The sequence below is a fragment of the Toxorhynchites rutilus genome, chromosome 3, assembly GCF_029784135.1.
Source record: "Toxorhynchites rutilus septentrionalis strain SRP chromosome 3, ASM2978413v1, whole genome shotgun sequence".
Lineage (NCBI taxonomy): Eukaryota > Metazoa > Arthropoda > Insecta > Diptera > Culicidae > Toxorhynchites > Toxorhynchites rutilus.
Window position 1 is genome coordinate 294,454,743 of NC_073746.1, and position 25,896 is coordinate 294,480,638.

The 25,896-nt window shown below is 39.3% G+C and overlaps 2 protein-coding genes across 3 annotated transcripts in view; one reads left to right on the forward strand and one right to left on the reverse strand.

Annotated features, from left to right (window-relative positions):
* Window positions 1-15,789: 15,789 nt before the first annotated feature.
* Window positions 15,790-25,896, forward strand: part of LOC129774743 (mucin-2) — a 198,414-nt gene continuing 188,307 nt past the window's right edge. For both annotated transcript variants that reach the window (XM_055778672.1, XM_055778673.1), the window contains exon 1: window positions 15,790-17,010. The gene's annotated coding sequence lies outside the window, so the exon portion shown is untranslated. The remainder of the gene's footprint in view (window positions 17,011-25,896) is intronic.
* LOC129774747 (translationally-controlled tumor protein homolog) lies at window positions 21,988-22,774 on the reverse strand. The gene has a single exon (XM_055778679.1). It carries the CDS (start codon window positions 22,695-22,697, stop codon window positions 22,182-22,184), a length of 516 nt encoding a protein of 171 aa, XP_055634654.1. The 5' UTR covers window positions 22,698-22,774; the 3' UTR covers window positions 21,988-22,181.

Sequence of the window (25,896 nt, forward strand, 5' to 3'; positions counted from 1 at the left end):
ATATTTTTGATGATTGAATAATAAATACCCTGACATTTTTTGTGGTGTAGGCTTCATTTTAACCTCATTCACAAGTATCGATACTGTATATAACTTAGAATACTAAGCATTTGCAAAAAAAGTCACTGTCAAAACCAGCGATTAAATGTTTGCGTTAGCATATTCGGAATATGAATCAAGTTTCGAAACACAATATCCATTTTTTTGGGAAGAAGAATAGCTAATTCGCTTTGATTTGATATATCGATCATGTGAATCGGTCTATTATCTCAAAAGTTAGGATTTTTTTAAAATTGCATTTTGGGTGTTCGGAATTTGAGACAAATGTAATCAAACATATTTTATATTTTTCACCATGAATATGAATTTGTAAATTAATTTTATGGTAGCCAAATGAAAGAAAAGGCTCAATTGTATCCAAAAACCACATTAATTTGGCGAAAAAGTACCATTTTGAGTAATGAGACACTGTTTAATGGCCAAAAAAGCTTAAGTGCTCGGAATTTGAGACAAAACGGTATATATATGCTATTCTCGCGAGTGAAATCGTAACTCGTATACTCACACTGCCGTTGTCTCTGTGATATTGGTATTGTGTATTTTAGGGCGTTATTGGTATTTATTTAACACTCCTATACTCGCGCATTGGTCTGTCAGACCGAGAAATCAATAATTCGTTCATTTCTTAGAAAATATCAACACTACGACTTTGCGATTCTCTCTAGCTTCGTTATTCGCCGTTCGCCGCCGTTCATCGTTTAGCGTATCGCATGTGTTGGTACAAAGGGGACGTTTGCCACTTTTTTAACACTTTCGGTCTGACACACCGACGCGAATATAGGAGTAACTTTTTTGGACAAGTGCCTTTTTTCATATTCTAGAATATTGTTGAATGAAATGTATAAATTAATGTTAGTGGCGTGGAATATTTATTGAATATAATGCATAAGATCATTACCGGACTATTCTTATTTGATATCAATCCCTTTTGTAACTGGATTGAACGGATCCATATATTAACTATTCGTCGATATATTCGTCGTTAGATTTATACGTTCAAAAGCAAAATATGAATGTTTGACTTTCGTATAGTTATTCGCTAAATATAATGGTCATACATATACACACTTGTGAAAGAGTTTCACTTGTGGAGCCGATCTGGCGTGGAGGTAACATCCATACTTCTCACGCTCAAGATCACGAGTTCAATTCTCACTCCCGACATTCTTCCAAAATGGAAGGTAAAAGTGACGAACCAGCCAGAAGCGTTGAAAGTCACTATAATACAGAAAAAAAAAAGTTTCACTTGCGGAGGAATTGTAAACAGTAAATTATCAACTAATCGGTAGCTTATAGTAATTTTTAACAGTTACAGTTTCGGGGATATTTTTTTTATAATTGACAATATCTACAAGAAAACAAGAAAAACGAAAGGAAGTTCCTAGAAATCTTTCTATATAATCTTTTTATGCCCCAACTAAAAAAAGGCATTAATTCTTAGTTCAGCGTCTGTTCACCATGGAGGTGCGGCTCAAAACAGCGTCTGATCCCCATGTTAGGGGCGGCTGATCACTGTCTTCGTGCCAGCGGGGACTCTAAAAAGAGCTGTGCACGACGGTCCTCCGGCGAGACAGGGGGTTGGTGCAGGCCCTGCAAGCCATCCGTTAAAATAAAACGCACAGGAAAATTCACAAAGAAATTCGAGACAGGACAATCGGACTAGACCTACGCAAAGAACACGGACTAGAGATTGGAAACTCGGAACATGGAACTGCAAGTCTCTCAATTTTCTTGCGAGTACCCGAATTCTTTCGGAAATATTGAGAGCCCGCAATTTCAACAGCGTAGCGCTGCAGGAGGTGGAAAGGTTCGATGGTGCGATCGTTCCATGGTGGATATACCATCTATCAGAGCTGCGGCAACACACACGAGCTGGGTACAGCTTTCATCGTGATGGGGGAGATGCAAAAACGGGTGATTGGTTGGTGGCCGATCAATGAAAGAATGTGCAGATTGAGGATGAGAGACCACTTCTTCAATATCAGCATTATCAACGTCCACAGCCCCCATCTAGCTAGCACCGATGACGATAAAGAAGAATTCTACGCGCAGCTAGAGCGTGAATACGATCGCTGCCCAAAACACGACATCAAAATCGTCATCGGTGATTTGAACGCTCAGGTCGGCCAGGAGGAGGAATTCATACCGGTAATTGGTAGGTTCAGCGCCCATCAGCGAACCAACGAAAACGGCCTAAGACTTATCGACTTCGCTGCCTCCAAGAACATGGCCATACGTAGCACCTTCTTCCAGCACAGCCTCCAATACCGTTACACCTGGAGATCACCACAGCAAACAGAAACACAAATTGACCACGTTTTGATCGACGGTCGGCACTTCTCGGATATCATCGACGTCAGAACCTATCGTGGCGCTAACATCGATTCAGACCACTACCTGGTGATGGTCAAACTGCGTTCTAAACTGTCAGTCGTCAATAACATAAGACACCAGCGCTCACCACGGTACCACCTACGACGACTACAGGAGCCGAACGTTGCTGCAACATATTCGCAGCGTCTTGAAGCTGCGTTACCGGGGGTAGACGAACTGGATGCTGTTCCCCTCGATGAATGCTGGAACACCTTAAAATCAGCAATTAGCAGCACAGCAGAGACCGTCATCGGGTATGAACAACGAGGACAACGGAACGAATGGTTTGACGACGAGTGCCGAGCGCTCCTGAACGAGAAGGATGCAGCACGCGCAGCCATGCTGCAACGAACGACTCGACAAAACGTGGAACGATACAGACTGAAACGAAGGCAGCAAACACATCTCTTTCGGGAAAAAAAGCGCCGCCTGGAAGAGAAAGAGTGTGAGGAGATGGAGCTGCTTTATCGTTCTCGAGAATCGCGGAAGTTCTTCAAGAAACTAAACGCCTCGCACAAAGGCTTTGTGCCGCGGGCCGAAATGTGCAGAAACAAGGAAGGAGGCATCTTGACGAACGAACGCGAGGTGATCGAAAGGTGGAAGCAGCACTACGATGAACACCTGAACAGCGCGCAGACAGGAGACCTAGACGGCGTTGAGGAGGACTACACCGGTGCAATGAACAACGACGACGTACCACCCCCGACGATGGGTGAAGTTAAGGAGGCCATTAATCAGCTCAAGAGCCACAAAGCAGCTGGTAAGGATGGCCTCGTAGCGGAGCTCTTCAAGGGAGGGCCGAGAAAACTTGTAGAGTGTATGCACCGGTTGATAGTCAGGATCTGGGACACAGAACAGCTATCGGAGGAGTGGAAGGACGGGGTAATCTGCCCCATCTATAAAAAAGGCGACAAGTTGGATTGTGGGAGACAAAATATTGTCTCAGATCCTCTTCCGCCGCCTATCGCCAATAGTAAGTAGATTTGTGGGAAGTTATCAGGCCGGATTCATGCCCGGTTGCTCGACGACGGACCAGATTTTTACACTGCGGCAGATCCTCCAGAAGTGCCGCGAGTATCAGGTCCCTACACACCACATCTTCGTCGACTTCAAGGCCGCATATGATACAATCGACCGACGACAGCTATGGAGGATCATGGACGAACACGGCTTTCCCCGAAAGCTGACAAGACTGATTCAGGCAACGATGAACGGTGTGCGGATCTCAGGTGAGCTGTCGGAATCATTTGAGACTCACAGGGGACTTCGACAAGGCGATGGAATCTCCTGTCTGCTCTTCAACGTGGCGCTGGAAGGTGTTATGCGGAGAGCGGGCTTCAACATGCGGGGCACGATTTTCAACAAGTCTAGTCAGTTTATCTGCTTCGCCGACGACGTGGACATAATCGGAAGAACACATGCGACGGTAGCCGACTTGTATACCCGACTGAAACACGAAGCAGGGCTGATTGGGATTGGGATCAATGCGTCTAAGTCTAAATACATGCTAGCTGGAGGGACTGATCGCAACAGAGTTCTTCTTGGTAGTAGTGTTGTGATCGACGGCGACGAACTCGAGGTGGTAGAGGAATTTGTCTACCTTGGCTCGTTGATAACAACTGACAACAACAACAGCCGTGAAATTCGAAGACGCATTGTCAATGGAAGTCGTGCCTACTATGGGCTCCGCAAATCCTTGAGGTCCAACAAACTCCGACCCCGTACGAAGTGTACCATGTACAAATCCCTAATTCGACCGGTTGTTCTCTATGGGCACGAAGCATGGACGATGCTTGAAGAGGACTCACAAGCGCTTGGAGTTTTCGAACGCCTAGTGCTCAGAACAATATACGGTGGTGTACAGGAAAGCGGAGTATGGAGAAGGAGAATGAACCACGAACTGGCGCAACTCTACGGCGAACCCAGCATTCAGAAAGTCGCCAAGGCTGGACGAGTGCGATGGGCAGGGCATGTTGCAAGATTGCCGGACAGCAGCCCTGCAAAGATAGTGTTCGCATCGAATCCGGTAGGAACAAGAAGGAGAGGAGCCCAGCGAGCGAGGTGGTTGGACCAGGTGGAGCAGGACTTGGCAAGAATCGGTGCAGCCGGGAGTTGGAGAACTGCAGCCATGGATCGGGACTATTGGCGAAAAATTGTGAAGAAGATCTAATCTCTCAATGGGATGTAGTATCATTATAAATAAATAAAAAAAATTCTTAGTTCACCAAGAAAACAGAGACAAAGAATATTAGAAATATGCAAACTTTATATTCCAGAACATTTATCGTCTGGTAATTATCTAGAAGGGCGTTATACATTCTTCTCTTCGATAAAAGACCCTAAAACACGCAACAACTGCATGAAATGAGAAAAATATGTTTGTTTCGAGCATGCAGTTATGCTATGTTCTGATTCTTAATCCAATGAAACCACAATCGATTAATACCTTTTTATGTTATTTTATAGCTATTTATACTCCCATGAATTATATTTAGTTGCATACTTTTAATCAATAACAGTGAAAACTTCGAATTTCGTTACTTGTGTTGGAGTATCAAAAATTACTCTATTTTGAGGAGGCTAAATTAGATGACTATTAAAACATAATAAAGACGAAGAAAACATATTTTTTAGCGTTTTTCATTCAATCATACCCTCTTCTTCAAATAAATGCCGATAAAGCCTGAAAAATACACAATGTCAACATTACAGAGAAGTTAAATTTTCGGTCTGTGACACCGTGCGCGAGTATACGTGTTACGATTTTGCACGCGAGTACAGGAGGGTTGAAGAAAAAGATATAATTGAATGAAAAAACTCCAGAAAATATGTTTTCTTTAACTTCATTAAGTTTTAATAGTCATTTAATTCAGCCACCTCATTTACTTCCGGTCTGTCAGACCTACACTCTGTCCAACTTCTATAAGACCACCCTGATTATATTTCGTTGCAACACAAACAGTTAGAATTTCAACAAGATACATTCATACATTGTAGAGTGCTCAGAATAAAGTATATTTAACGTTAATTTGTTTGGGTTGTTTGTTTACAATGACACAAAGCAGCAAGATCATCACCTGGTCTTATAGAAGTTGGACAGAGTGTATGCGCGAGTATATGTAGGTTAATTAACTTTCTTGATGAATGGCAACTTCCAAGCAAGCTTCTTATCAATCCATTTCAATGATTCCCCGGCGAAAATTTCGATCACTGGCGCCGTGAGGGTTGTCACCTTGAGTTTTTCTTCACTTCTGGGGCGATGCACCTACTTTACTCATACCGTACTCGCCGTAGTATTTTTCACTGCGATTCGCGTTTTTCTAACATCTCGAACCAACAATTTAGGGATATACAAGAAAATTGTGTTTAAAAACACGGGGTTTGAAATGATTTGCAATTAAACTGCTTAGAAACGATGCGAATGTGTTTCAAAAGTGCGAAAAGGTGAATGTTGTGTTTCCGAATATCGGAACGTAGCCAATCGAGGCATCTCCTGATGTTTCATAAGTTCAATATTAATTTACATACAGGCAGAGGCGTAGTGTGCGGGTGGCAACCCGGCATTTGCCGGGGGCGCTGACCCTTTGGGGCGCAAAAATCGAAAAATTTTCAAAGGCAATTTTTTTCCCGAATTATATTTCATCTTTCAATTGAGTAAAAAGACATCCATCATGAGGTAGTTGCTTCTTTCCGTACCTAAGTGTAATTATACTGATAAATTTGAAAAAAGTAGTGTTTTTGGGGCGCCATTTTCATAGTTTGCCAGGGGCGCTGTCTACCCTCACTACGCTGCTGCATACAGGGCACTTTTTACATCACACCTTATTATATCAACCTTTTCTTCTTCTTCTTCTTTTTGAATTATAGAGACTTTCAACTATTGCAGTTCATTTGTCTCTAGACCTGAGAGGGGCTCTTGGGAAGAACTTAATCCACACTCCCTCTCCACCTGCCTTGAAAAAGACTTCATTGTCGTTTGACGCTCCTCAGCAAACCGTGTCCACTATCAACAAAATCAAACGACGTCCTTGATGGTGATTATATCAACTGCAAACAATACGAACATTTTTATAAAATCGAATTATGATTACAGTAGTCGTTCGTCAACTGAGCGTACTTTTAACTGGACTAATATTCAAATGTGCGTGCGTTAACTGGTTTGCATCACCAACAAAACAAAACCTCGTAGCTCTCTTCAGTCATTCATTGTCAATCGCCCGTCAATTAATAGTAAGAGCATAACAAGTACAATCGTTATGGTTCTAAAACTCCTCCTTAACAATTATCCTTATCCTGAAGTTGGCCGAGGAAACCTCATGTTCATCACGTAGGCCTTCGGCTCAGAAGAACGCACGAACTTCATTTGAGTCAAACACTGTTGAGCCAAATCAGGCCGGAAGAGTTACTTCATATTCATCTAGCAGTCCCATTCGTTCTGAAAAATCAGCTTCTCGCAGAACTTCATATTTTGTATGTTATACAAAACACAAGAATCAAAAAAAAAAGATTGCCGGAATTAGAGGCTAAAAAGTTCACTTATTACCCCTCATTTCTGCTCAAGAGCGAAGAAATCCATTCTAAGGTGGTCTCAGACTCCATTTCATCCTGCGAAACGATGGAAGACTCGTTGTAACGCATACGTATTTACCCTGTGTAGCCCTCCTGGACAGCTGTTAATTTAGATAGCGGTCACTCCGAGCTGCTTCTCACAAAATCCTGCGTGTTCATTTTCTGAAAATTCTAAATGTCACGTTCATTCTGAAACGCTTCCGTCAAATTTCTGCATAATCGTTCCGGAAAATCAAGAAAATCACGATCATCCCGAGTCGCTTCTGACAATATCTGCATACTCGTCCTGGGCCGCTGTTGATTTAGATCGCGGCCACCCCAAATCACTTACGAAAAAATCCTGCTTGTTCATTCAGGTCCGCTGTCAATACAGAATGTCGCGGTCATCGCGATACGGTTCCGCAAAATTCAGCATAAAGTCTGCTTCATTTAATATTGGAACAAATTCTTTTGCTCATTGTGGCGCTCCTAGTGGACGGATTTGGAAACTTTTTTCACCCACGTGTCGGGAAATTTATTACCTTTCACCATGTATTTATGTCATAACACCAAACGATAGCATTTTGTAAACAACCGCCATGGAAGCCGAACGGAGAGATAAAATTGTGCACAGTTTTCTTGAAAATCCATTGTTGTCGGCATCTAAGCTAGCTAAACAGCTTAAAATGCCCAGAAATACCGTATGGCGTGTTATCAAGCAGTACAAGGAAACATTGACGACGGCTCGGAAGCCGCATTCGAAGCGTCGGAGTGGAACTGTCGACCGGAAACTGCGTGGGAAAGTCATCAAGGCCGTCAAGAGGAATCCCAATCTTTCAGACCGCGATTTGGCCAATAAGTTCCAGGCCGCTCACAGTACGGTGCGACGAATTCGTCTCCGGGAAGGAATAAGGTCATTCCGAGCCAGCAAACAGCCAAATCGGACGCTGAAGCAGAACAATGTGGCCAGAATTCGTGCTCGAAATCTGTACGACCAAGTGCTGACCAAGTTCGACGGATGTATTCTGATGGACGATGAGACCTACGTGAAGGCGGACTTTGGGCAAATCCCAAATCAAAAATTTTATTTGGCGACGGCTCGGGGGGATGTACCTGCAAAATTTAAGTTCGTGTTTGCGGATAAATTTGCCCGCAAGTACATGATTTGGCAGGGGATATGCAGTTGTGGACAGAAAACCAAAGTCTTTCTCACTGACAAGACAATGACATCAGAAGTCTACAAAAAAGAGTGCCTACAGAAACGGATTCTGCCGTTTATTCGTGCCCACGACCGTCCAGTAATGTTTTGGCCGGACCTCGCAAGCTGCCATTACAGCAAAACGGTTATGGAATGGTACGCAACGAACGGGGTCAGCGTAATACCGAAGGACCTCAACCCCCCAAACTGCCCCCAGTTCCGGCCGATAGAGAAATACTGGGCAATCATGAAGCGGAGGCTTAAGGCAAAGGGAAAACTTGTTAGGAACATGACTCAAATGAAGAACTGGTGGAATCAAATCGCCAAAACGGTGGACGAAAAGGGTGTGCGCCGCCTAATGTGCCGTATTACGGGAAAAGTACGAGAATTTCTTCGAAACAGCAATGAACAATTTTTTTAATTTTTTTTATGAAAGAGTAAAGAAAATGCTACATTTGTATGAAAAACAAATTATGAATTCGTTAATAAATGACTGAACTACACGCAATTGTTTGTGTTCCAACATTAAATGAAGCAGACTTTAGTCGTTCTGGCTCGTCCTTAATCAAGAAAAACGTGGTCATCCCGAGCCGCACTCAACAAATCCGTATGGGAAAGAAGGCCATGTTTTGTGCTGCACAACTGAGTGGGCGCTGGAAATAATAGCACATCAATCATATGGTAACAAGTTGGGACATTTCAGTGAAGTGTTACGGGCGTTATCAGCAAGGTTATCATCATAAGTTGTGGTGTCACACAACTCCCAGTAAATGCAATGTTATTGACCGAATTTCGTGGGTTTTAATGAGAAAACTCGCCCGTGAGTCGGGGTTGATTTTTAGAAGATCGATCTTTTCCATTCCGATTTCCGATTTTTTGGATCGATCTTTTGTACTGGAGAAAATCGAGAAAATCGATTTTTTTTATTTCGATTTTTTCGATCTTAGAAAAACTTTTTGTAGATTTGTTTTTTTCAGTATACATCGATTTTTTATCTCACCAAAGGCCACCTATCTTTTTTTTAAACATGTTGTCAACATTTGATTCACTTATTCTACCATTTAATTCTGTACAAATGCTGTCAGAAACATAACTAGCGGCAGCTACTGAGGAGATGTACTGTAACCAGTTGCGCATAGGATCACTGAACTTGATGTTAACATCAATAACAGGCAAATAGTTCTTTTTTAGTACTGGCGCCAAAATCAAAAATCGGCTTAGACTAAATGACAGATGTATGGCACGATTGGATTTTATGGGATCATTGTTCTGGGCGGTTGGTGAATTCCTAACAATAGTTTTTCAATTAATTTATTTAATAAAACGGCTGCCTGTGGCTGTGGCTGTGTGAGGAACAAAACAAAATGATTTTGATGTTTGATCAGAAATATGAAATTTGTATTCCCTGTTTAAAGAAAATACGGCATTCATACAGAATAAGCAGATAAATCGAACTTTTAATTTTTCAAAGATCGATTTTTGGTACCGATTTAATCAGTGGATCGATCCCTACACCGTATGGAAAATCGATTTGACAAAAACGATCTTTTTATAAAGATCGCCCAATCCTAGTTGAATCACGAATCGGTGCGGCAGATGCCGAAAAGAGAGCTCAATATAAAGTTCAGAAAGCTCTCAAACATTCACGTTCTTACGAATAAGGACAAGTTCGTATGACTCCAATGATGTTGGAAGCGGTTCCTCTTCATAAGGAAGTGGGTGTTTACTGTGGAATGTATTCATAATCGTCTGAACGACAGGAACCGGTCTCCAGAAGGATTGTGTAACATTTACCCGAAAGGCAGGAACTTCGAAGAAAATTCACCCAAATGTAACAAATACAACAGCTACCCGATTGGAGCATCTACCCGAATGCAACAATTACCTGAATGTAACCTTAACCAAATGCAACATTTAACTGGTGAGCCATAAGTAGCTGGACTAAATGCATGTCCCGTTTTCCGCCACACTCGTGTGTGATAAGTATGAAAATAAAAATAATACAAATGGATCATTAAATATATAGATCATTGATAATTTACACAAGCTTCGATTAATATTACTGAAAACATAATTTGCGTAATGACATAAACAATATAGTAGATCAGCTCCTATATACCTAGTTGATTTGCTTCCTCACCTTTCGTAACGCTCGCAATCAGTGTTATGCTAGTGAAGTTATCTAATTGAAACTAAAAAGGGCTACACATCCATGTCAAAATTAGCGCTCAAACTGCACCAGATCGAATGATCCATCATCATCTTCCCCTGCTTTCGTTGAACCTAACCCAGCTTACGTAAGGCCAAATTGGTTGATCGGTATCGGTTCGGTGATTGCGCAGTCTGTTCAAATGCCAATATACCCCCAACGAACCGTGACACTTTTACTGTCGACGAAACTACGTTTCCAAGAAAGTATGTCGGAATATTTATGGAACCCCCCGGAAGCTCCTTGACAATGTCTCAGAACCCCTCCCCCTATGAGTGAATGCACTTTTATTTTCTCCAAAAAGCGAAGCAATTAAAAAGAGGCAGAGGTTCATTAATGATACGAGCAGGCTGATAAAAGTTTCACCCCAAAGTATTAATAATTTTTCACCTATCGAATTTGCACCTCCACACACGAGCAGTACCCAACGTATTGGCACCGATGATCAGACATTTAATTTTTCCTTTTGATACTTTTGCTCATCTTCGTTCAGGTGTGCTTCGGAAAAGCACGCAGTTCGGATGCGTTTTCAGGGGATTGTGTACGCATAAACGCACTTTCCTTTTCGGGGGTTTTCTTCTGTGGTGAAATTGGATCAGATTTCACCGATTGGGACAGGTGGCAATAATGTATGATATTTCCAATCACAGCAATTAAAAAATACATCAATCGCCAATTTGGGCGGGAAACTTTTTTCGGACGTTCGTCCTCTTTGGAGCACATTTGGTTGTATTTTGTGTTCAACCCTTTATGTTTTCAGCGTTGTGTAAGGTAATTGATGTTGGTTTGTCCAGCCGAAAATATGATTATGGTTTGTACACTTTTTTGAATGCGTACCTGTGTCAAATCAGGTATTCATATGTTTCCAAACATATAAATAAAATAGTCTTTTCCTTGATTCACAGTAGTTTTATAGGGTATTTTTATGGATTCACATGTTTTAAAGGTTTATAAAGCCCACCTTCTATTGGTGTCAAAGCGCCCTTCATTTGAGCTATCTTTTAATCAACCACCAGATGTTTATTTAGTACGTATTCAGAACTTTAATGGATTATAACACTTACAAATATTGTAAACATCATGCTTGTACATCATTTGGATCAGATTTATACATTTCAATCATGTAAATAATGCATCTCGATGAACTCAAATCTGACCATGGTTTGTTCAATGCGCTGATGTTGGTTTGTCCACATTGTTACTATGGCATCCGCTTGACGCGCTGCAGTTTGTTTATATTGTCCTTCGTGCGTAGCAGAAATAAAGTTTTTCTGTGTTTAGTGATGTTTACCTTTAAAATGCCCAAGAAAAGGCAATATTCTGAAGAAAGTCTAAATTATGAATGGATCAATAAGATGACAGTAAACTCAAGCAATGATAAATACAGCATCTACTTGAAAATTCGAATTTACTCTTTAAAAATTAGTGATTTCTAAAAGCCGGACAAACTATGATCATTTTTCGGACAAACCATGACCAGAGGTGCACAAACCGTGATTATAATTTCGCTTTGAAGAAAATCGTTAAAAACATAAAAAATTGGATCATTTGAACGTCTTATGGTATTATTAGCAACAAGAGACTTGGGCTCCCTTGGCCGAGTGTTTAGCGTCATAACTAACATGCCGGGTGTTCGGGTTCGATTCCCGCTCTGGTCGGGGGAATTTTTCGTCAAAGAAATTTCCTCCGACTTGCGCTGTGATCACGCGTATTCTAGAGCTTGCCACTCAGAATGCATTCAAGGCGTGTTATTTGGCATAGAATTCTCAACTAAGTACTAATAAAAATGACGCAAGTAATACTACGTTGAGACGGCGAAGTTCCTCTAGGAACGTTAGTGCCATTGAAGAAGAAGAAGAAGACTTGGGGCTTTTCAACAAACCCAAACTCGTCTTGATTCTATGTGATTTTCATTAAGAAAAACGATTTGCATTTACTAATTGCGTGGAAACACACTAAATGAGACAAACCAAAATCATTTACCCTATACATCTCGGGCATATATCGCTATCTTGTAATGGTGCGTCGGCACAATCTATCCTCACGCGAGATGACATTTTCATTCTGTTGCTGCCAGTAATTCATTTATGAAATGAACTGTGACTCATAAGTCATGACATTAGACTATATATTCAATTATCAAACATTTAATTATCTATGAATGTATATGATGATCATTGAGAAACCATGTTTTATAACTTCATTTGTTGCCCATCATTTTGGTTTTGAAATGTTGACAAACTAGTCAAACATTTTTTTCTGATTCCAAACAATGTTTGCAAATTCCGATCGCGGATTCAGATTTCAGATTACGATTTTTAGATTCAGATTGAGGATTTCAAGTTCTAAATTGATAAACAAAAGCTCAGCAAGAGTGACAGAGAATTTTTTACATTGAATTTGTTTTCTTTGAAGTACAATAAACACCTTATTTCAACTGTTTTATTTATTCAAAGTTATATCAAGATAGACATGACCGATTCCATTGGAATTCGATGGTCGATTTTTTAATTGTTTTATTTGGTTCGAATTTTGCAGACGCACTTTTTATGACCAAAAAGGACAATTTGTATTATCGGTTTTCCATTTCAACTCTAGTCTCATTTTGAGAAGGGCCTAAACAAAAATTGCTTGCTTCGCAATGTTTAGGTTATTTAGATTATTGGGGCTAAATGTTTCATATTTATTTTATTTCGAAAATAACACTTGCAACTCAACTGTTTTTGATTTCTTTTTTTATATATAAAATACTGCAGCTGATAACTAATAAAGTTTATTGCTCAGTGCGTCAAAATGAAGAAATTAAGGACAAAAAAGTTTTTTTTCAAAAAAAAGTAGGATTTTTGAAAATTGTTGAATTGTTGCTTATAATTGTTTCAAGATCTGATTTTATGAAAGTACGCATAGTTTGCAGTCAAAACTTTGGTAAATGAAACCGTTTCTGAGATACTGTGATTTTGAAATAATATTTACTGAAAATTCTCAACTTTTGCTCGTTTTCGAATGTTTTTCGAGTCTTTTCAACCTAGAAGTAAATTTTTCTTAAAGAGTAGACAATTTTCGACTGCAATGTTTGAATTAATTAAGTGATGTGGTTAATTTTTATGGTATACAGTAGGGTGCCAATGAATGTATGGGAAAAAATCAACCCTAAAATTTCAGAAAGTTACCCTATACAAAATGTTCACCACCTCGTAAAAACACCCTATGCCTAATTTCAGCTCAATCGGACTTAAGGGAGAGTTGCGCAAAGCGGTCAAAGTTTGAGTTTTTTTGAAAATCGAAAAAAGACCCAAGGAAATCGGGGTTTGCGAAAAAAATTTTTTGATGCCAAATATCTTAAAATTGCATGAAACGTCGAGATTTAGTGTCATCTCGAAAAAAATTTTTTTGTCTAAAATCGTTTTCAGTTTTTTCAGTTTTTTCGTAAATTTGAAAATAATACGTCATCGATAGGAAACGTCGCGATTCTGGCAAATACAGTACGCCATTGGTGACTACCGGGACTGTAAACGGGCAGATCTAACTCAAGGAGTGTCTACAGAAGCGTCTGCTTCCTCAGTTGAAGCAACACGAGGGTCCTACGGTCTTCTGGACGGATCTAGCTCCGTGCCACTATTCAAAGGATGTCCTGGAGTGGTACGAAGCCAACGGGGTCACTTTCGTACTCAAGTACATGAACCCCCCCCCCTCAAAGGCATCAAAACTAAGGCCCATCGAAAAATACTGGGCTATTATGAGGCAGATACTACGGAAGCATCTCAAGGAGGTCAAATCTGTGGAAGACATGAAAAAAAAGTGGGTTTCCGTACAGAAGAAGCTGCGGCCAGGTGTTGTACAGAACTTTATGAGTGGAGTTAAGCAAAAAGTGTGAATATACGGTTATGGTATTGAAGTTGAATGAAATAAATATGCCAAAATCTTACTAATGGGGTATATTTTATTGTCTGAAAGTTTGAGAAGGATCGGTCAACTAGGTAATTTTCTACAGCGATTTTCCGTGATGTAATTTGATGTGGGACTCCCTTTATGTGTCCACCCCCAAATTTTATTATTTTTTTGGTGAATCGTGGGTTGCGGGCAGTATTTACGGGTCTTCTCAATAGCTGCTGGCCATCTGAACCAGAAGGTTAAATTTCGACTCATCCGACCATTTGCAAATCATGCCATTTATTTGCACCCCAGTTTTAGTACTTTTTAGCAAATTCAGTTCTTGCCAAAATGTGTCGTTTTCGAAGTAGAGGTATTTTCCTTGGTACTTTAGCGGTAGCGGAATAATGAGCTTATCCTCTCGTGCAATTGTCGCTCAAGCATTGCAGTCGAAAATTGTCTACTCTTTTAGGAAAATTTACTTCTTGATTAAAAAGACTCGAAAAATATTCGAAAACGACCAAAACTTGAGAATTTTCCATAAATTTTATTTTAAAATCACGGTATCTTTGGAACGAAATTTTGCCGATCACTTTTTAGAATGCAAATTCTGCGTTATCTGATCTAAAAACAATTATAAGAAACATTTCAACAATTAAAAAAAATCCTACTTTCATAGAAAAAAGTATAACTTTTTTGTCCATTATTTATCCATTTTGGTGCACTGTGCAATAAACTGCAACATTTGAACGATATTTGGAATTTTTGAATTGATATTTGGAAGACATCAAATCTATCGTTTTCGAGTTATTTTTTTTTGAAAATTTCAAGCGATCTTTGCTTAGGTCCTTCTCAAAAGTAAGGCTAGAGTCAAAATGACAAACCGATAACACAAATTGTCCTTTTTTGGTCATAACAAATATGTCTGCAAAATTTGAGCCAAATCAAAAATACAAAAATTAATTTTTTGGAAAAAAATCGTTATTGCTGTGGACCAGCTCATATGGTTTTTGATTTCGGACTCTGAGTGACTAGAGTTTTAGTTAAGCTTATCATTTGCCCTTCCGTTTCCTTACATCCGTATTCCGAAAAGGAACTAACAGACACTTACTCGTGATTGCATAGCGCTTATCTCCCCATTTGGACCGTTTAAGATAAGCTAGATTGAAGCATTTATTCCGCCATAAAAGTTAGCCATGCATCGTAAATTACCTATTCTGTTCTCATTGCGATGCAATGCGACCAATCAATACGAGAATTGGAATGAATGTGAAAATCTAATTCATTCATCCATCGAAACATGCTCTCGCTCTCTTCGAGGAAAACCAAGCTCATGAACACCAACTCTCTATTGCACGTTCGCAAAACATGCAAAAAAAGCTCTTCCATTGACACTCCGCGATGCTCCACTCTCTCCAGCATTCATCAAAACAGTTCACCGAGAGCGCGGGGCGATTCATTAGGCAACTTCGCTCTCGGTTGCGTTCAGCCGCGGAGGAACTGGAACGGCACCAGAAGCATCGCAAGTCCAACGAAACAACAAACTCGTCCGAGCTGTCACTGCGATCGGTTGTGTTTTGCGGACCGCGCGTAGTTAGTTCTGCAACCATCCGTTTGAGCTACGAAATCCAAAAAAAAAGCATAAGACCAATGTTTTGCGAAGTTCCGTTGCCCTGGTGACTCTGGTGTAACACATAAACTCTCGTGAACACCCAGCACACCACCTCAGGTCCTACACTGTGTTTGAACCGCTACGAAGCTGAACGCGAAACTTGATCAGAAGAAACATAACAAACATACTGGGATGGTAGAGAGGGTATACAGGTAGTATCTCTGCTGCATGTTTTCGGTTCATACTTGTATGTTTGCGTGTGCAGTGGTGTTTTGAAGTGGCGGACCTTCCGCAGTGGACTGTGCGCGTATTTGTGTGCTCCGAGGTGAGATTGCGTTGGACCAAGTAGTAGCAACTCCGAGTTGAGCCTTTTTGGGGAGCATATTTGGTGTGCAATTGTAGAATAAACGCATTCGAGTGTTTCCCGAGCAGGGTTTAGCTGTAAGGTCCAATAGAGAACCGTGATTTGTGACCTAGAGTATCTCATCGCCCACCACCGGATACTGACAGGTGCCCGAGAGGATAGCTGCACCCCAAGTGATTGTAAGGATTATATGAATCATCAGGAAATGACATTTGATGACCTAGTGCGGCTGACTCCTGTGAATCGTTGGAGATATACGCGATAGGCAACGAACTCGGATATTTTGAAGGCTATACGATCAGCTGGAATTCGGTGTGAATGAACGTGCAAACAGACTGCTGTAGACGGGAGGTAACGTTGTGCTGAAATGTTATTGGCTTATTTTAACGACAAGCGGATGTTAACCTGTGCACAATAAGTGTGAACTTTTTCGCTGCATGTAAACTTGCGTAAATTTCGTCTAGTGGACCTAATGGGTAGTTGATGTAATAACTTTGTGTGACATGTGATTTCGCTGAAAAAAAAACTCAATTCAAAACAGTGGTATGTTCGAAAAAGTATGTGAATAGTGTTTATATCCATTCAGCCGGAGCTATAGTGGGAAACCCAAAGTTTGTTGTGAATAAACATACGTGCGCTTGCGTTGTTTGTGTGGAAGAAGCAGACTGTGTTATTGTCTGCTTTGTTTTGGCAGACTTCAGACTTTCTGCCCTGTCGTCTCGAGTGAAGCTGTTGAGAGTGTAGCGGAGACCTCCGTAAACTTTACGCTGTTTCAGGTGAGTACGCGGAAGTTTGACGTTTGATTTTCGTTCACACATCCCCCTCGAAACGGGTTATTGCGGGTAGAGGAATGCTGCCAAGAGTCGTATTTTTAAATTGACCATTGAAATATAGATTATTGACTTTTTGGTGTGTTCTTCGGTGTTTTTCACACAACCATCAGACCGTGAATGTATCTATAATTAATTTCCTAAATTCAGATCGAATGAACAATGAAATACAAGATGTGAAGCTAGATAATATTATGACCTGATCCTATGGTACTTTCCGCGAATATAAGATGGTGGTGGATGGTTTCATTGCTTGTCAGGCAAAAAAACAAGAGTTTTCTTTGGTATATTGAGACTGGAGATGAAAAGTGGATCTGTTACGACCATCCCAAACGCATAGGAGCAATTCCACGTTAAATCGGTCAGCAAATTTTGACCCGACTCCGATTTTTTTGAAACTTGGTACTTATGATGAAAGCTACCTAAAATCACAATTTTCATTATAATGTGACCAATTTAAATTACGACTGATTTTTGGTAAGGACGTATTCAGAATCATTGATCATTCTTTCGAAAAACCGTAACTCAAAATCTGTTTGATTAAAATATGATGTTTGACAAAGTTGTTGGAAAACTAACCCTTCTAGTTTAACAAAGTTTGACGTATAGTGGTGTCGTATCGGACTAACCAAAATAGAGATATGATTTCTTGAAAACTTTTGAAATTTTAATACTTTGTGAAATCGAAACCATTTCAAAAAAGTAATATGAATAACAGAATCTACATGCGATTCAACATGGAAAACTATGTATAACATTTTATCCTAGGACCAACCGTGGGACAGTTTTGCCTAGAATATGAACATGGGACCATTGAGCTAGATGTTGTTTTTTTCTTCTAGAGTTGGGAACAAACAATAACTTTTTTTTGTGTTTTTCAGGAGGATTAGACATAAAAACATCGTTTTATGAAGAAAAGTGAAAGTTGTCAAAAAGTAACATGAGACAACTATGCGTAGAACGACAGTATATTAAGTAAAAGTTTGAATAAAATACGATAATTGAGGTTCAAGATGCATTTTCAGCTAGAATTTTAGGTATTTCCTTTTTATCGACAATTGTGTTTGATTAATCAATTTGTCTGAATACGCTAAACGATGTTAAGCATTTAATCCAATTTTTGAAGGTTTTGTGTGATCGGGCTTGGTTGAAAAAACAGAGAAGTCAAATACAGAGCATAATCTTTGTCACGGTTTGGATGTTTGCCGACGACATCTAATGTCACAATGAATTGATTTATCAACAAGACAATGCCATGTCGCATACTGGAAATGTCGGAATAAGATATTTGAATGGAACAGAACGAATAACTCACTCGTGATTTTCACCGGATACAGCTTTTTCATCGAGCATGTTTGTATATTTGACATAAGCGCCAAAATGAACACAACCATTCGACACTTTTTGGAAATGTTGAAAAAATCTTTTCGTCGTCGGTGCCATTTAAGTCAATGTGTTGGTACATCATTTAATGCTTCGAGTAGTATTTATTTAACACCAGTTCAGTTCGAAAGGAGCGTACAGTTTTCCTTCAAGACTTCAACTTGTTTCTGTTTTCCGGTTGCTATAAGACAATTTTGAATTTTATTTTAAAGTTAGCATAGAACTACGTTTAACTGGAAGGTATAGGGTGTAACGAATTAATGAAAGATTTAGAATGCTTACAACTAAGCCAATTCACAACAGAATGCTGATATGTTTGCATCTGTTGATTGGAAATATTTATGGCCATCTACTCAAAAAATCATATTTTCGTAGCAACAAACTAATGAGCAATTGAAAAACATCGTGCATTAACTGAAGAAAGATCACACGTTTCGATTAATTCAATTTGTGCTCCTCGAACTGTGCCGACCAAAAAACATGGCAGCGAGGCAAAATTTGAATATATAATTACTGTTGCGAAAATCATCTAGTAGCTAAACATGGTGCATCATTCTATCCAAGGGGAAAAAAGAAGCTGCTAAATAAATATTGCCTTCGCTGCACTGCGATTAACCGTCAGTTTTTGTTTTACTGTCATGCTAAACGAATATGCGAAGTTGTTTGAATCAGAATGCGTTCTCAGAATATGCACAAACAGACTCCTTTTCATGTCACTTTGCTTCGCAGTTTCAGTGCATCAGTACATGGCACAGGAGCTACGAAGCAAAATATTAAGTAAATTTCTAACTTAGACTACGCTTTCGCACCGGGCATTCATTTTTATTATAGTCTCGCTTCAGCCAGTGAGCAGTCAACAGCCTTTTTTTATGGCTAAAATCGTTGGATTTCGGGTAGAAAATGAAACCTTAATTATTATTAACATTAATTATGAGACAAATGGATTTAATTTCATGGATTGAAATATCACGTTGTGTTTATGCTTTGCCATTTCGGTCAGGCCAACGAATTTATTTCCTTGATCAACTCTCTAGCTTCATTGCTTGTATGAAGTTCGACATAATTGTACGGAAACCCCAATTATTTTTGACGATATTTGCGCAATGAAGGTAGAAAAGAGCCATTCAGAACCTGAATATAGTCCTTGATATTCATTTTTAGAGATTTGAAAGACATTTTGTGCTTTTCTTTTGCTCAATATCCTGCCTATACCCTGCATGGTCCACTACCAACGTTCTCAGTGGTGATATATTGTCTCTTTTCCCGTAAATCATGTAAGTTTGAGTTCTATCCATCAGGTTGAACATTTTTCGTCACTGAAGGTAACTTTAAAAACTTCCAAAGAACCATAACAATTTCGTGACTTGATGGGTATATGAGGACGTTTATGACCACAATAAACATTTGAAAAATTTAAATCTGAAATCTGAACTATATCTCGTTGCTGATTCATGTGAGTTTCAGGTAATCTCAATATGTTTACGATGTGAGAAGGCGTCTCTCTCTCTCTTTGAATTTACCTCCGAGAAACGTTTTTTTGAAAGACTGCTTTATTATTTTCCATTTATCTCGATTGGAGAGCTGGATATACGTAGAGACCTTTTTGTTGGGATTTGTCAAGTCACTGCGAGCCATTTGATGTGCTCCACAGATTCGAGGAGCAATTTCCGCAATTCAAACTTTTTTATTGTGTAATACTACAATCTCTCCATGAGCTGAATTGATAAGTTTTAACACAACTGTTCTAAAAATATTCATCTAAACGTATATATTAATGTGTCAGATTTTCCTTGGATAGCAGGCTAAAATCTCTGCCGCGTGTTGAGATATGAGATTTTCAGAATTTCATTTTTTTGGTCTATAGTTCGCGTTTACATGATATTCGCTAGGGAACCACGCTATCGAGGCTGCCCTTCTGGCCTTCGGGCGGCGAATATCATTCTAACATTCCTACCCTTCCCTGTAAGGACGTGGCCGTCGTCGTTATTGACTATTTGAAGCTTGAATCACCGAAACTTGCACAATGAGAATGGTTTGCTACTCCCAAGCGTCATCCTGTGTTTTTTTTTGTGCAATTTCACTGGTTCAGGTCAATCACTGAGAGCAATTACGAATTGTACAGTCTACCCAAGCTCAACTGTTCTAAAAATCTTCATCTATGTGAGCTTCTGGAAAATAAATGCAATATTCAAGCTTAACAATCGGCATCGGAGGCAAAACCTTATAAATTATAAAATCCATCAGTGATTTTTAGATTTGATTTAAAATTAAATGAAATGTTTAAACCTCTAGCACCCTAGGATCTTCAATATTTTCATGTGCTTTGTATAGTTATAAGAATGTTGAATAATAAATGAGCTTCTGGTGAAAATTAAACCTTTTTTCTGCCGCCTTAGGCCTGTTCTTGAGTATAGTTAAATAGATCGTTCAAACTAGTGAAACAGAATGTACATTCGAAGAAATTTAATCGTCGAAACATCTCACAAACTTTCAACTCAATTTCACTTGTGGGATATTCAGATACACTTAACAAAATCAGAGAAACCGTAAAAAACTTCTCTGAGGCAGACATGCTTCATCGTCCGTGAATTCAGATACGAGATCTGAGAGAAATTTCCAGCTTTCCATCAGAAATTTCCATTTGAACCTACACTAATACGATTATTACTAATACGATATCGACGATAAGAAGGGGGTTTATCGTCGTTCCACACGCATACGGATGAACCGATTTGATGCTTTGGAGGACAGTGCGGTGAGGTCTGGTAGAAAATACTAACCTATTAACTTGAAAAAAAAAACATATAGAAATACTGCTTCCCGGAATGAATCGCAGTCCACCTCACGTTATTGGTGAAAATCCGACCCTGAGGTAGCAATAATAACATCTGTGCACGCCGCAGCTTACAGGCTACGAAAGAGTGGGCTTTCTTGTTTATTCTAATTGGTCTTTTTCAAGGCTAGGGGCGGAAGAACTTTGAAGTCTTAAATCCCTGTAATAGAAAAAAGAAGATTTTTTCCTAGTCTTGCTCCAGAAAGCGAGCAGTGAACAGTCTTTCGTAAGGTTGAGAGTTGATTTTGAAGTTTGCCAAATGCCTTCTATGAAGGCTTATGGCCACACATTTAAAACATACGCGTATTGAATGTGTGGTCATAAATTTCACAAGGACCGGATCAGTGGTTCCGGAGAAATCACGGTTGCCGATCCAAAAACATTGAAGTCGTTCAGGTAGTAAAATTAAGGTCACGAATTAAGATAGAAACTAGAGAACAGTCAGATAATTATTCTAAACGTTAATTCAACATAATACTCGTTTCGAGAGCAGAGATAGATTTTTTCATTGGATCCGACAATCAAGCGACTTTTTCAAAGCCAAATTTGAATAAATGGTTGAGAACCGATTCACGTCGAAAGAGGAGATCATCCTCCGAATAGAAACAGATTTTGGAGATCTTCTTGATTTTTGAATGTTTTAAACACTGATGAAAACACTGGGAAATGTGAACCGAAAAAAAAAGTTTTCATTGAGAAAAAGACAATTTTTTGAGCGGAAATTTGTTTATTGAACCATCTTTAGATAATTAGGTACTATGTCATTCAACAAATTAAATGATACTCATTAAAATATATATCAATATCAATATCCGCAAACATAGCATCTGTCAATCCCATCGCTCCAATTAAAATACGAAGCGCAAGTTCCTTCCCAATATGAATCATCTCAGCTTGCCCATCAAAATTTCTCCTCCTCGAGACCATGCTTGAAGCAGAGCAGCACCGGTACACTCACGTCGTCAATATCACGATACTCGAGCATGGCAATCAGTCCCTCGCAGTCCATCGACTCGCCAGTGAAGAACTGCAGATCCTTGAACCGACCGAGCAGATCCTTCATCACACTGTTAATGTTGGTCTTGAACACCTCCACCTCGCTGGGGTTCTTCTCCTCTAGCCGGGTGACAAGCTTCTTCATGTAGTCCTTCAGGTAGGTGGTGAACTGCTTCTTGTTGGCGAAACCCGTCTCGACCAGGCGATGATTTAGCACTACATCAACGCCGGATTCGGTGGCGGAGTCGGTTCCCTCGTCGGCTTCCTCGGCCGATGGATTGGCCCCATCCAGCTGGATGTCGCCCAGGGTGCGGGACACGTGCTTTCCGTACACTTCGTACATCACATTGTCGACCAGTTTCATCCTGTACGTGTCCGAAAACATTTCGTCACCGGTGAAGATATCTTTCCAGATTTTCATTGTGGAATGGCAGAGAGGAAGTTTCGCTGTTGGATTCTAGAATTTGGATCGCTGAGTTTAACGTGTTTTGGCAAGCTTGCTAGATTCGGACTAAATGTTTTGAATTTGTGATTCATTATTTATACCATTTGCAAAGAGTAACCGACAAAAGGATGTGGGATAGAGATGGTGAAAACGGGTATCCTTTACAATATATTGCTAATTAGGTCTATGGGCGGAGTACCTACCTGAAAAATATATAATTGTCTAATTTTAGACTATGTGTGGACTGGGAGTACAATAGAATCAATTTATACCGTACATTCCTACCTTGTCTCAAATGGGGTAATATGCATAGTGTAATTTTGAAAGTTCTTCTTAAGAGTCCTTAAATTGATTGAATGTATTACCTAGCACATTTTCATTGAAATCAGCTAGCTGAGTTTCTGAGTTACTAAAATAAAAAAAAAGCATGTCGATTTGCAGTTCATCTTAATTCGCTTAATTTATAACTGGTTTCATTGAATTTTCGCAACGTGGTTTGTGATACAAACGGGCGTTGTAATTCAACATAATCGAAATCCCGCCAACATACGTTGCACAGGCTCTGGTTCAGAGGCCATGCTGTTCCAATATCTGGTCGTTTGTCAGATTTCATGTCTTCATCTACTTCATCTCGATAATTTCTCAATGTTTTTGGTTGGTTAGATTTGAGGGAAATTGATTAGACTCAGTGAAAATGAATTGTGGCGCTGAATGGTTTAGCAACCGAAATTTGGAAAATAAGAGATGAATTGACATATTTTTTGAGCGATCACATGGAGAATAATATCTTTGGGACTTTTCTTCATTTTTAACCCAAACTCAAGAAACCAGAGTAAGGGATTGTTCATTCCGAGGGTACGCGTAGCATTTTGTACTTCTGGAACAAGTGGCGATGAGGTGCTCCTCTAATTTACTCCAAGCTGAACGTATCAATATGAAACGTTCACAGTGGTTTTGGGGATATACAAGGCTAAACAATTTGCAAACAATATAAATAAAAATCAGTTAGAAATCAGGATAGCTCATAACGGGTTGTCAGCAAAGTTCGTGACGATTTTTGGGAAAACAAATGCATATTTTTTAAGCAGATAAATGCACAATTTTATTTCACAATCATTTGTCCTTCACGTGATTTAGAAATTCTATCCTCCTCGAATATGTTTGCCTTCACATCGCAAAATGAAGGTAATTTCTATGTTCTCCATACATTCGAAGCTTTGCCTTTGAGAGAATTTTTCAGGGATCTGAACCCGAACCTAAAATAATCTGAAGGTGTAATAGTTAGTTAGTTCAGCTGGTGTGATAGCACTTCCTCACCATTGGAGTCTGTAGAATGGTCAAAATAAGAAGTTTACCGTTACCCTGATGGAACAGGGTGCCTGTCACATTGACTAATTATGAACTTTGGTTCTGGATCGCTGCCTTGAGTTTTCCAATTGTGAGCAGTACTTGTGGGAATGTATCGACAGAATTCTTTCCTACCAGACACAGGTAATGTTGCCACATTTTCATCTGTACCAGAGGTGTTAAAATTCTTTCTCATCTGTACTTTTTCTTTCAAAAATCTGTACTTTTGTAATCTTTTGATTTCAAATTGCGTTCATCGTATCGTTGCAGAGCCGATTTCGAAGCTTATTTTTGTTTTGATTATGCTATAAAAATCGTTCGACAGTTGTCCTTTCAGACGATCCATTCAAGGATTTCCGTCCTTATAAAACTGATCAGTTATTGTGAATGCTTTTATGGTCAACAGCACCAAGTGATACTGCGGCGTAAATGTCATTACGTACCTCAATGTAACTTCAAATGTGATAAAATTCACACGCTGAAAAAATCTGTACCAATCTGTACTTTTTGACCAAAATCTGTACCTTGTACCGTACAGAATCTGTACCAAAAATAACGAACAAATCTGTACCTTTCCAGATAAATCTGTACGTGTGGCAACACTGGACACAGGATATGACTTTCCTCGGGCGAACATCGCTTGCCCCAGGTTTTCAGCCGCTCGACACTTTTTTTTTATTCAAGTCGTTTATTTTTACAGGCTCAGTTACATAAGTTTAAAGGAGCCGAACTCCTGATGCTCGACACTGTTGTAAATGATCATTTTTATCATTCGTCACGATTTGCTTCAAAACGCAATTTTCGTTGCGTTTTCGAAACGAGTCGCAGATCGATGTGCAATCTTTTCAATGTTTTTTTTGTCAAATTATGTGGAACTCATACATCGAAACTATTCACGTAACCAAGTTTCACCAGATGCATATGAACGGTTTAGATATCTGTAGTGAATCTGCTTATTCATTTGTCGTATCCCGAGAATTAATCTTGATTAATGTTCCGTTTTGGATAATATAGATTATTCAGTATTATTACTTCTGAGAGTTTTATACATCGATATGATGTATTTAGATGTTATTTGCTGCAAAATATAACGGAATCTGTATCTTTTTCTATTTAACTCTACACATTTTTTGCTGGCTAACATTTCTTTCATAGGTTCCGTTCCTATTATATTTCTCATCTTCGGTTTATTAAGATTGAATTGAGAGAAAAGTCATTCAATCGTTGTAGAGGAATCAATAAGCGTGGTATAAATTCTCCTAGAAATGGAATAACCAGTGTATCACTGAATCTTTTGATCATTAATATTTTTTTTCCCAAAAAACCTGCAGCACTGCAGTGATTTACAGAAAAATCGTCCATGACTAAATTTATACTCATCAAATGAGGAAGAATTGAAAATTGTTCTCAATATTCAATATTGTTATTTGGTTCGATTATACAAATCATATTATATTGACTTCGAACTCAAAAATGTTCCCTTGGGTAATTTTACGCTCTGCAATGTATTCATCAATAACTTAGCGGCTACTCCTATATACACATCATCCTCACTAAATTAATGTTGTGCCTTAAACTTAATCTCGTTATAATTCCTCAAATTCGTTAAATATTCTGGTTTCATGAAATCTAGCACTGTTCTGAATACCTTAGAACAATTTGAGTATACAGTAAAACCTGTTTTTGTGCGATTTTTTTTGTGCGATTTTCTGTTCTTGTGCGGTGTATGAAAAGAAGCATTTTTGACGAAGTTATCGTCCATTTAGTTTGCAGAAATTTTTTCTGATGGTTTATATGCATTTCAGTGCGAAAAAAGCATATTTGCGTC

Coding starts and splice junctions, on each gene's coding strand:
- LOC129774747 (XM_055778679.1), bottom strand. CDS start 22,697: ATGAAAATCTGGAAAGATATCTTCACCGGTGACGAAATGTTTTCGGAC.